At 36.9% G+C, this 12,846-nt stretch overlaps 1 protein-coding gene across 3 annotated transcripts in view; it reads right to left on the bottom strand.

Moving 5' to 3' along the window:
* Positions 1-761: 761 nt before the first annotated feature.
* LOC120856956 (calcium-transporting ATPase type 2C member 1) overlaps positions 762-12,846 on the bottom strand; it is a 157,299-nt gene continuing 145,214 nt past the window's right edge. For all 3 annotated transcript variants that reach the window (XM_040232466.1, XM_040232481.1, XM_040232473.1), the window contains 8 exons: positions 9,764-9,814; positions 8,681-8,847; positions 7,428-7,496; positions 6,661-6,777; positions 5,715-5,862; positions 4,664-4,759; positions 3,326-3,467; positions 762-1,837 (listed from right to left, as the gene is read on the bottom strand). In XM_040232466.1, the coding sequence (XP_040088400.1) occupies positions 1,707-1,837; positions 3,326-3,467; positions 4,664-4,759; positions 5,715-5,862; positions 6,661-6,777; positions 7,428-7,496; positions 8,681-8,847; positions 9,764-9,814 (921 nt within the window). In that variant the 3' untranslated portion in view covers positions 762-1,706. The remainder of the gene's footprint in view (positions 1,838-3,325; positions 3,468-4,663; positions 4,760-5,714; positions 5,863-6,660; positions 6,778-7,427; positions 7,497-8,680; positions 8,848-9,763; positions 9,815-12,846) is intronic.

The following is a 12,846-nucleotide window of genomic DNA, read 5'->3' as shown; positions in this document are numbered from 1 at the left end:
GAGAAGAAAACTTATTACAAAATTTAGATATGAAACATCACCATCACTAAAGAAAAAGTTGATTAGACAATGGCTTCCATGTACATTTGACTATCAAGCCTTAAAGAGTAAAGTAGAATAAACTGCAGACATTTCAGGTCCTTATACTAAATTGTTTCAGTTATAGCCCCACAGACTCACAGAACAGGTATCTTTCCTATCGTTAACAAAAGTACTGTGTTGCTAACAGTGCAGTTTAATATTTGAGATAAAAACTGGAGAGTATAATTATAAAATACAAAATTCAGTAAACTTTAGGAAGAATTAAACATGTAAGAAGTTGAGACCCGTTTCTGTTTCAGAGAGAAATACTCAACAAAAAAATGTATTTCTAATTCTGAATTTCTGGCCCAAATTTGCCACACACTCAAAACAAATTACCTACACCCCATCCAGCTATTACAAAAACTGATGGCATTCTGAGAGCAAATCTAACTATTTCTTTAGCTTGCCCAGTAAAGCAGAAAGAAGACAGAAGATACTGGTGGAAGCAGGAGAGGGACAGACTCTGGGCTGTGCTCCACCTAGGCCCCAAAGCTGCAGATTCACGGAAACCAAGGTCAGCACAGAATCTCCCACTTATACTCTGGTCCATAAACTGTCTGTTTAGTTAAGTTAGGGGCTTTTCAATTCTTGAAGTTTCCCACTCTATACTTTCTAAAAAAGATTCTTTAAAGTACACATAAAAAGACATTGAAAATAATACAATTCATATATTCAGGTGAGGTACTTGGATTTATATTTAGGAGGTGACTTCGTCAAGATGATACTTGACAAAATATGTATTTACATTAACTCTAACAAAAGGCATACCAAGTCAATATAAATCTGCTGTCCATTTCAGCCCAAACAGTCTTAAATATTTTTGACTCCATGACTAAATGTTAATTACTACCCTACCTAGCTACCCTACCTAGAAAGCTACTCAACAGCTCTGTATTTATTAATTTTGCTAGACCAAAGACTCATACCAAAAATAAAAAAAGGAAGAAAAAAGGCAACCATTTACACTTACTAAGAAAAGCAAACATTTACTTCAAATTGCAGTATAGGCTTTTCAATCACAAAAAGAAAGAAAAGAACAGTGATCTGACAGTGGTCACATCCTGTGCAAAAAACGTGAGATACAAAAATGATAACACAAGGTAGCTGAACTGCTCACACTGCAGGGAAAAGGACGTACAGTAGCTGAAATATGGCACTCCTGGGAATTAATCTCCTAAACCAAACAGAATGCCTCTGAAATGATTAAATTATTTGTGTATTAGTAAGAAAGCCCCACCACCATAAATAGTACAATATTTAAAATTTAAAAAAAAAATCATGTCTATCTAGAATAGATAGTGTATTTGAACTGTTAGACCTCTTTTAAGTGCAGAAGGTGGTTCAGGTTTTACCTTTTTTTTTTAAATTAAATAACTGCCCATACACTTTATGAAGTTCCATTCAATTGCAAAAGCCAATTTAAATCAAGGAGAATGTTACCAAAGTTGCATAATTTCATTTGGGACTCTCAGCAGGTTAAAGTCTCAAGTCTTTAACACTCATTTTTAGTCAATAAAAAGTTCAAAAGTTCTCAAATCTTCATTTTATCCTCTTGAACTTGCCCTTCTAAATGATCCTCAGACTGCAATTCCTAGTTTGCAAATAAAAGAATGCAATATGCATCATACTTCAAGAAAAGACGACGATGTTGAGCTAGCAGGCTTCTGGATCTTCTCTCTGCTCCTTTCAACCTTCTTGATAATTTCTGCCACTATGCACACTGATGAGGTGAGACCCAGAAGAAATAGTAAATCTGCAAGAAAAAACAGTTTTACAATTCTTTGAACTTATAATTTCAGAGGTTAATAGCTTATGCTTTTCTAGCATTTTACCACAGCTTTTAAAATACATTATTTCTCAACCATTCCTTGAGTAGCCCAATTAGCCTCAGTTTAAAAATAAGGAAAGTAAAGCTCAAATGCACCAAATGACTTAGGCATCACACAGCAAGGACAAGCAGCACCACAGAACTAGAACCCAGAGAACAAGTCCTCTGACTGCTTTCCCTGAACAATAACCTGAGAATCAAACTTTAACAGCAACACAACCAAGAGGAGTTTTCTGTTTTTTAAAGGCTGTTCAAGCAGTGGGGAATAACTTGATTGAAATCTGCATGTATTCCACTTGCAAGTTACTGTTAAAAGACCATGTCTTTACAATGGTGTTTCACACTGGCTCATTCTTATTTACTGCTTCAAAAAATTTCACCTGTCTTCTTAAAACTCCATTTTTTTAAAAAGAGGAAAGAATATGAGTATGAAATTAAAATCCTGAAATTAAACTAGTTCGACATTAAGATTAACTTACAGCAAAAAATAGTGATCAAAAATATCCAAATTAACGTTAAAAACCCAAGAGTGAGAACTAGCATTATCATAAAATGCATCCATCCTCACATTTACACAGGAAGATTAACTTAAATGTACTATATGATGATACATTTCACCCACAGTGTATGGAAAAATAATGTCTGTTTTCCACATCAGGCTTCCCTGATAGCTCAGTTGGTAAAGAATCCGCCTGCAACGCAGGAGACCCCAGTTCAATTCCTGGGTCAGGAAGATCCGCTGGAGAAGGGATAGGTTACTCACTCCAGTATTCTTGGGCTTCCTTTGTGGCCCTCAGCTGGTTAATAATCCACCCACAATGCAGAAGACCTGGGTTCAATCCCTGGGTTGGGAAGATTCCCCTGGAGAAGGGAAAGGCTCCCCACTCCAGTATTCTGGCCTAGAGAATTCCATGGACATAGTCCATGGGGTCGCAAAGAGTCAGACACAACTGAGTGACTTTCACTTTCACTTTCCACATCAACTTAGTAAAACTCTGTTTTTAGGGCTGATATTTCATAAAATAAGACGTGCAAATAGGAAAATGTTAGCTTAACAACCAAAATGGTAATTTTAAAGACGAGCCATCTGATTTTTAGTGAGCTTAAATCTAGTTTTTTCTCCCCACAAAATTAAAAAGTTATCAACTACAATTACTCTGTCTTTCAGAATCACCAAATATGATTTTGATGAGTGATAACCTATAAAAAATTAACAAGAAAAAAATTACCAGAAAAGTTTAAAACCAGATTTGGGGGAGTGACTCCCCTAAACGTGATTCCAAATAGAAACAGCACACATATTTTTCAAAGCAAGCCACTTATTTCGCTTTTTTAAAAGTTTTCTAAAATACATTAGACAATATTTACAACTCATTATAATATATAAATTATAAAACATAACATTTCTTTTACCCAGTATACTTAGGCTCTCAGTCTGAAAAACTTTCTGAAGTGGAGGAAAGTAAATAACTAATAACTGTCCCATGATGGATCCAAGAACTGCATAGCAAAACATTTTATTACTGCAGAGTCCAATCTCAAACACAGATTTGGTCTGTTGGCAGAGCAGAGAGTTCAGTTATTACTTCAGAAACAACTTCTTTACTATTCACCTCTCATTTTTAGTAAGCTGGACTGAATTCTATAATACTAGTACATGAAATTTTTTAATTATATTTTGGAATAATTCACATGGAGTAGGGTGAATTTTAAAGCAGCTTTCCTTTATCAAGGACTTTCTTTAAAAGTGATACTAAGTCTTTTCTGGCTGCCCAGTGGTTAAGACTTTATGCTCCCAATGCAGGGGTCCTGGGTTTGATCCCTTGTTGGGGAACTAAAAATCCAACATGCCACACAGCACGCCCCCACAAAAAAGTGATTCTATTAAAAAATAAAGGCCACAGAAACTCCCTTTAGCATTCCAGAGCATAAAACTTTCTTTGTATATGATTCTTTTCTAAATCATTTCATTAAGGTACATAATCTAAGAAACTTTCTTGAAGATTGGACTTAGTTACATGTATACTGAAAAAGTAAAAATGCCTTTCACAGAACAAAACCCAAATACTATAGCTTCTTTAAAAATTAGTCTAAATTAATGCATTGTACTTGGAAAGTTCAAGCATGGTGAATGGTAATAAATAGTTAAGGATTCCTAAGGTGCTCTAAAATTGAAATGAACAGTCAGGCGGCAAATATAACTAGTTTCCAAGAACAACATGCTCTGAAAAAGTACCATTAGGTTCTAGCCCAGTAATTTCTATCAAAGCACTTCAATCAAGAGACCATCCACTTTAAGATACAGCATGGGAAGAAAAGAAAATTTTAAATGTCCTAAGTTTTGACACACTGATGGAGATAGTAAGAAAATGTTAATATGCACAAAACTGCTCCTATGTCTAACAATACTTTGTTCTATAATGAGGAGAAAGTACACCATCTTAATAGTAGCCATGAACTTTGTCCTATGCTCAGATAATGTTAACTTGAACCTATCACATAGCTACAGATAATAAGAAAATGAAAGGAGGAAAAATCAGGTGATGACATCTGTGATTTACTTTAATCTTCTGGCCAAAGTTAAGGCTTATCTCCCCAAATCTCCCACCCCTGTTAGAACACATGTCTGTAGGAAGGCTATATCTGGACCTGTAATCAAGGCTACAAAAGCAAGCAAAGCTAAAAACCTTGCCCACTTACAGAGAGTGCTCTACCCAATTGAATTAGCTAGCTACAGTCACTCAAGCGTACCTGAGATCTGGAACTCAGTGCATTGAACATGTCAAAAAACACAAAGCACGTGAAAGTCATTGTTGTATCCCGAGGTGTTATCACATTGTCTCGCAGCTGTTGAGAGGAGAAAAAGATTTTCAGTTGGCTGAATTTAATGGACAAATACTACATGCTTTTAAAGGGCTAATATTTTCTTTCTCTTAAAAAAGCTTTAGTCTAAGATATAAGTCATGTAAGTGAAAGTGAAGTGAAGTCGCTCAGTCATGTCCGATTCTTTGCGACCCCGTGGACTGTAGCCCACCAGGCTCCTCCGTCCTTGGGATTCTCCAGGCAAGAATACTGGAGTGGGGTGCCATTTCCTTCTCCAGGGGATCTTCCCGACCCAGGGATCGAACACAGGTCTCCTACATTGCAGGCAGACACTTTAACCTCTGAGCCACCAGGGAAGCCCATAAGTCATATAATCAACTTAAATTTCCCATACACCCTTTAAATAAGTCACCTAAAGAATAGCTGTAGTCTGCTGCTAAGTCACTTCAGTCATGTCCGACTCTGTGCAACCCCAAAGACGGCAGCCCACCAGGCTTCCCCGTCCCTGGGATTCTCCAGGCAAGAACACTGGAGTGGGTTGCCATTTCCTTTTCCAATGCATGAAAGTGAAAAGTGAAAGTGAAGTCGCTCAGTCGTGTCCGACCCTCAGCGACCCCATGGACTGTAGTCTACATAAAGAAAAAAGTCTTCTCCCAAACTGTAAACTGGATATTAAAAACAACTTTCTTTTTTAATGACATTAAAATAGCTATACTAAAGGCTCAGATTTTCTAACTTCTACCCAAATATTCATGTTAATTTTTACTGTATTTGATATTTCTCTGCATATTTAAATAATTCTAAAATATGAATCAGGAATTCTATTAACCCATAAATACTGAAATCAAACTATTTTTAAATGTTTTATTCTATTTTTGAAGGTTATCCTAACTTTCAGCCTTCTGTTTAATATACAAAAATAATGGAATCCTGTCATACAGAATGCATATTAATATAACAGCTTATCCAGTGAGTATACCTCCCGCCAGAAGACAAACAAAGTCCCACAAACAATGATTATTGAGGAAACAAGTATTTTAAGTATCAGGTTTTTGGTCAAAATGCTGTCTTTCCAGTTGCGTGGAGGTTTACGAATGACATCTTTATCCACTGGTTCTACTCCAAGGCTTCAAAACAAACAGAAAAGTGAATTAAAGCTTTAAGTAAAATTCGGATTTATTACTTTCACAAGTTCATTGACCTCAATTATCCTAGAAAATAAATGCCTTCTTATGGAAACAAAATGTTGAATTATGAAGAAAACCTTGGCTACGATCACTCAAAAATAACCATAAATTTTATCACTCTTTGCTGTTTTGTTTATTTGCCACAGTTTGGTAGAGGCCTGATAATCAAATTTCAAAAAACTGCCCCATTTCATTTACATAACTTATTTCAAATATGGCCTGAAATACATGACTAACCAACTGAATTTTGAAATATGTTTCATGCAAGGAAGTTTCAACTAGGATAATTTGTTATACACTGATACATATTAATTACTCTGTTAAGAAAGCTGTATCTAGGGCCCCGTTATTATAAAAGAAAACTTTAGATGCTCAATACTACAATATTGAAGTAGTCCTTCAATACTTTCCCGAAGTCTCTAAGAATTGACGGTGGAACCTTGGTAACAGCACTAAAGCCAAAGAGAGATTTCTCCATTACATTCTATTCCAAGAAACAAACAGCTTACTTCAAGGACAGGGACTATACCTGAACCCTGCTCTGATCTCAGTGTAAAAGCCCAGATCATAATGCATGAATGAGCATCCCAGAAGAATAAATGATATGCTCACATCACACGACTTAAACATGATGCTGCAGAGATTTCTGATGCTACCCGGGAATGAAGTCTTACAGCTTAACTATCAGGACATAAGGCTATCCTTGTCCTTCTAGTTTACAAATGAGGAAACTCTTACCTCTGAGCTGGAGGTCCATCCATAATAATATTGATCCACAAAATCTGCATGGCATTGAGAGGATTGGGAAAGTTCATTAATGTAGCCAGTGAGATTAAAGTTAATGCTGCTATACTCCTATCAAAAGAAAGAGTTATTTTTAAAATGGATCAACATTGTATAATTCTTGCTAATTTTATGAAATCACTTTCTTAGCATTTAAAACTCTCATGTTACTACTGTTCTTCTAAAGGAAGCCTGTATTTCCAAGTAAGCTACTGCTTCACTAGTGTGAATATTTAGCCCTTATGGTCTAAAGAGTTAGCCCTTACGATCCACAGCAATTTAATAAAGGATTTGCAAAGCGTTTAGATAACAACAACAAATAGAGGAAGATTTTTTTAACTGAGTTCAGATAACAGTTAAGAGTTTCAATGATATTTTTATAACTGTGTTTTGTAATAGAGTACAATAAAAACCCTCCTGCTTTTGGAAAAACATACCAAGAAGAAAAATTAAAATTTGACACCTCTTTCTTAGTTACTTCAGAAGGTATTAAATAAGCCACAACAGTTAATATATTTTGATGATGATATACACAAGTAATTATATTTAGAACCTCTTTATCATGCCATGTTTAGTTTTAGGACAGAATTCAGTTTTCACACTGGAAAACTTACATACGAGAAATAGAGCCCAGAAGCTTATAGGCATTCTGTTTCAATTCTACTTTTTGAATAATTTATCTATAAGACCCATAAGTTTGTCACAATTTCTTACAAACTTACGTGCTCAGCTGGAATCTAACAAAATTTTTAATGTTATTATAAATCCCTTTACCCTCTTCAATTGCAGACCTGAAAGTTAAAAATAAAATTAGGTGAGAAAATATAATCACAAAAAAATAAGGATGCAGCAATACTGTGGAACTAATTTTGAAAACAAGCTCCCAACTGATAAAACCCATACATTAATAAAACAATTTTACTTACATAATTAAAACTCATACAGAAACACTATTTGGCAAGGCATTAAAGTCAAGCCTCCTACTGTACCTGAACTAATTTCATAACAATTTTTATTCTTAAAGACATTTCAACATTAAAATCACATACTGTATTTCTATACAAGACAATAATACACATTTATAATACTGAAACAATTATCTTCTTTAACCCTCCCAAGTTTATTTTTCTTAATGGTACAGATGTATATATGTTAAGGGCTTAAGTTAATGCAGGTCAGAAGTTAAATGGCAAGGACATAAGAGTTACAGAATTTAACTCGTGTGTTACTCCTAGATACAATTAGGTACATGTTGTACCAGAATTATAAAAAGAATACATTTTGCAAAGATTCATGAAAATCCTCTCACTCATTTTGCTCAGTCTAGGAAAACATGTATTTTATAAACAAACTATCCTATCTTCTGAGATTTTTATACAATTCTAAGAATGGAAATTAAGTATCTTCTGTCCTTAGAAGAACCTTGCAATTCTGGGTCCTGAGGGCCCACATGTTCCACTTGAGGCCACCATGGGTTAATGACACCAGCAGGTTATTATGGAAGAATCTTAAATCAATTAGAAACTATGGATGAAATAAATCAATTCAAATGATAAACTGCATCATTGACAACGTGAAGAATTCCTGACATAAGGAAACAGATATGGATGGGATCTTTATTTATAATCTTTTCATAAAGCCAGGCACATGCTTATTCCTGAGAGCCTGAATTTAACTTGAATAAAACCACATGAAGGTCCACTGCTGTACCACCACACTAGTGGCAAGCAAATGTGAAACTTGGCTGGTACTCAGTAATATTTCTTAAATGAATAGCCCTGCCATTTTTTACGTCCATTCCATACAAATAATTTCCCCCAAAACTACACAGTAGGACACAAAACAAGATTGCTTAGTTTAGTAAAATCGTTTAGCTCATCCAACATCTAAAACTGCTAAACACTTTTCTGCAAATGAGGTGCAGAAAAGGATAGGCAGAAACTCTCTGATGCACATTCAGTGAAGGAAAACTTACATGATGGTTTGGAAATCGTCATCCACCAGGATCATGTCAGCTGCCTCTTTGCAAACATCTGTGCCAGTCTGACCCATCGCAACTCCAATGTCTGCAGCCTTCAGAGCAACTGCGTCATTTACTCCATCTCCTGTCATGGCCACAACCGACCCGTTCTTCTGCAGAGACTGGGGGTGGGAGGGGTGAAGTGGGAGGGAGGCGTTCTGATTAGAATGTTGCTTTCACACAGATAAGGAGGTATACAAATCCCCTCCTTTTCTTTCCCACATAATCAAAGACTGGAAATAATATAGACCATCACTTTTTCAAAAAAACTTCAGTATATAGAGGTCTTAGGATAAAGCTTAGAAAAAGCTGCCATTAATATTCCCATGTGTGAGAACTCTAAAGCCTGATGTACAGTCAATTACACAGTGGTTCTCAGGGCAGTTGTGTCTCCCAGGGCAATTGTGTCTCCCAGGGCACATCTGGCAATGTCTGGAGACATTTTTGAGTGTCATGACTTTGTGGACACTACTGGTACCTAGAGGACAGGAGCCAAGGGTGCTGCTAAACCTAAAACACAAGAGGATAGCCTCTTGCAATGAAGACTTATCCAGCCCCCAAGTGTCACAGTGCCAAGGCGAGAAACCCTGACCTTACTACAACAGGGCACTATTATGAGTAATAAGCCGATTAATGGATGGACACCATGTCAGATGCTTTGTATATATGTGACTAATATAAATATCATAGCCCTTTAAAACTGTTCACAATCTCAAAACATTTTTTTCTTTTTGTATTTATAGTAATTATTCCTATTCACACTGGAGTGATCTGGCAGTAGACTCTTATCAGAACAGACTTACACTATTCAAATGTTAAAAGAAGACTATATTTGCAGATATTTCCTTAAAGCTTTCTTTTACATCTTCCTTTGCTAATGAAATCCTGTTAATGTTTCCATCTCAGGCATTAAAAACCACCTGTTTCGCTTCACAACACTTCTGACTTTAGTACTCTAAGAATACTCCCAGTAGTGATGCAGACAGACAGAAGCATTTTAGATACAGAGATGAAACAATGTGATTCTTAAAGACCCACCTTGATAATTTTCATCTTGTGCCTTGGGCTAGCTCTGTAAAATACTGCAACCTGTTAAAACACAAGATATACTAAAAATCTTCAACATTGATAATTATCAGAATATCCTATGTACGTATAACTAAGAATGTTTTTTAAATTACCAATTTGAACTGTCTGTTTTGCCATAGAGATCAAACTCAAGAAAATGCCATACACTTGTTAGGACAGTCATTCGACAGGGCCATTTCAAACTTTTAGGTACTAAAGGAAATACACAATCTAAACAATTCACCCAGTTTATCCCAACCATGTTTAAGCTCTGAAAAGAAAATAACTTTATTCTTGAAACACTGCAGAAACACAGAAAGGAAAAGCTCTCTTGCATGTTTCCTCAACACTGACACTCAATATGGCCCTTTCCCTTCTTCTGTCTTTATGAGATTTAAAGAACAGCTGCTTCTCAATGTCTGTTGAGCCCTTTTTTCTGTTAAACAGTATGAAGTGACTGCTTATGCTCTTCTACTTAGTTTGATTCATTAGGCTGTCTTGTGTCTCTACTTGCTTATATGATGTTCTCTCTCCAAAGAATATATTTAACCCCTTTTCCTCATGCCACCTCCTGGTCTCCTGAATGCTCCCAACTGTGCCCCAGCTAGTCACCCACAAATCACCTGGACACCCACTCCCTCCCACACTGCTCTAACCTGCTTATCCACAAGACATGGCTGTTCCCCAGTCCTCCCCAACAGCACCATGAGGAGAGGAGAGGGGTAGGTGTTTTCCATTCCCTTCTTTAGTGACAAATCTTAACCTGCGGCGAAGGCTGCTCCGGGGGCTACCTGCCATGGTTCACAAGGATTTTTAACCACTGCCTCCCCATCACTCTTTCCAACACACCCAAGCCAGGTGACTTTAACACCTACGGGACTCACCATTCTCTTTCCTACTCTCCCAGAGGATATGTCTACACTAGCTTTCTCTCCTCATGCTCCCAATGTATCCCTTTCCTAGCCCCACTCTCAGTTAACAACCTCATTTCCTACTTCAAAGCAACAGAGTCAGGAGAAAGCTTCCACAATTCCCACCAGCAACATAATGTATACATCTACTTAAGACTAAAAGCTCCATGAGGCAGAGATTTGGCCCTGTACCTCCAGTGCTCAATAAACACGTGTGAAATGAATGAATAAGTGACTGAATCTTAGGATCACCAATAAAGACAATTCCCAGGTTCTCTCTGAATTTTAATAAAGGTCTAAAAGTTTCTCAGGGGTTAACTATACCATCACATTATTGATAACCCTTATATCCTCTAGGTACCATGAATCACATAACATATGTGGAAAGCATCCTTCCTTTAAAAAGGTTCGAAATCCATTTGGACATTCTTTAGTGTGTCTTTAAAAAGTACTATACACACAGATGGTCAAAAAGCACATGAAAAGATGCTCAACATTGCTAATTATTAGAAAAATGCAAATAAAAACTACCATGAGGTATCACCTCACACCAGTCAGAATGGCCATCACTAAAAGGTCTACAAACAATAAATGACGGAAAAGGTGTGGGAAAAAGGGAACCCTCCCTACATTGTTGGTGGGAATGTAAACTGATACAGCCACTATGGAGAACAGTATGAAAGTTCCCTAAAAAAACCAAAACAGAGCTAACATATGATCCTTTAATCCCACTCCTGGGCAACTGTACCCTAATATTCACTGCAGCACTATTAGTAATAGCCAAAATATGGAATCAACCTAAATGTCCATCAATGGTTGAAAGGATAAAGAAGATATATATATGTGCCACTTGGGGTATATACACACACACACACACACACATACACACACACACACACACACACACACACACACACACACACACATATATGGGGCTTCCCAGGTGGTGTAGTGGTAAAGAATCCACCTGCCAATGCAAGAGACACGTGTTTGATCCCTAGGTCAGGAAGATTCCTGGAGAAGTGAACAGCAATCCACTCCAGTATTCTCACTTATAAAATCCCATGGACAGAGGAGCTTGGCGGGCTATAGTCCATGAGGTTTGCAAAGAGTCAGACATGAATGAGTCCATATATATATTCACACACACACACACACAAAGGAATACTCAGTCACTCAGCCATAAAAAAAGAATGAAATAATACCATCTGCAGCAAAATGAATGGACCTAGAGATGATCCTACTAAGTGAAATAAGCTAGACAAAGGCAAGTATCACATTATATTGCTTACATGTGGAATCTAAAACAAAAAAATGATACAAATGAATGTATATAAAAAGAACTTATATGAAAACAGAAACAGACCCAACAACATAAAAAATAAACTTGTTACCAAAGGGGAAGGGTGCTGATGTGTGTGTGCTGTTGTGTCCGACTCTTTGTGACCCCACGGACTGTAGCCCATCAGGCTCCTCTGTCCATGGGATTTTCCAGGCAAGAATACTGGAGTGGGTTGCCATTTCCTCCTCCAGTGGATCGTCCTGACCCGGGGATCAAACCCACATTTCTTGTGTCTCCTGCACTGGGCAGGTGAGTTCTGTACCACTAGTGCCACCTGGAAAAGGGAAGGAGAGTAAATTAGGAGTTTGGGATTAACAAATACACACTGCTAAAACAGATAAACAAGGACCTACTTCTACAGCACAGGGAACTATACTCAGTATTTTCTAATAACCTCACTGAGCTGGCAATTTACAAAAAAGTTTTGTTTTGCTTCTAACACTAATAAATGAAAAGCTTTTCAAATTGCTCTAAAGTAAAAGCCTAAGACCAAGATTTAAGAGTTATATGAACACACAATAAAAATAGAGAAAAAGGCCAAAGGGCATGGGCGGTCATGGGGAGAAGTCCAGCTTAGCTCAGCTGAAATCACTGAAATAATTCATTGATAGTATTTGAAGAAGAGACTTGTGTTTTCAAAAGACATGATAAACCTGAAAGAAGCTCCAATATTTATGGAATAGGATGACTCTAAGCAATTCAATGAGCTTCTCTCTTTGGAATAACATCAGAGCATCTGCCACAACTGATGCAAAAAACTCTTATTTGGAAATCACCAATGATGTAATCTGTCATGCTAA

The sequence above is a fragment of the Oryx dammah genome, unplaced genomic scaffold, assembly GCF_014754425.2.
Source record: "Oryx dammah isolate SB20612 unplaced genomic scaffold, SCBI_Odam_1.1 HiC_scaffold_2, whole genome shotgun sequence".
In the NCBI taxonomy this organism is placed as follows: Eukaryota; Metazoa; Chordata; class Mammalia; order Artiodactyla; family Bovidae; genus Oryx; species Oryx dammah.
This window is presented reverse-complemented; position numbering and strand designations above follow the sequence as displayed.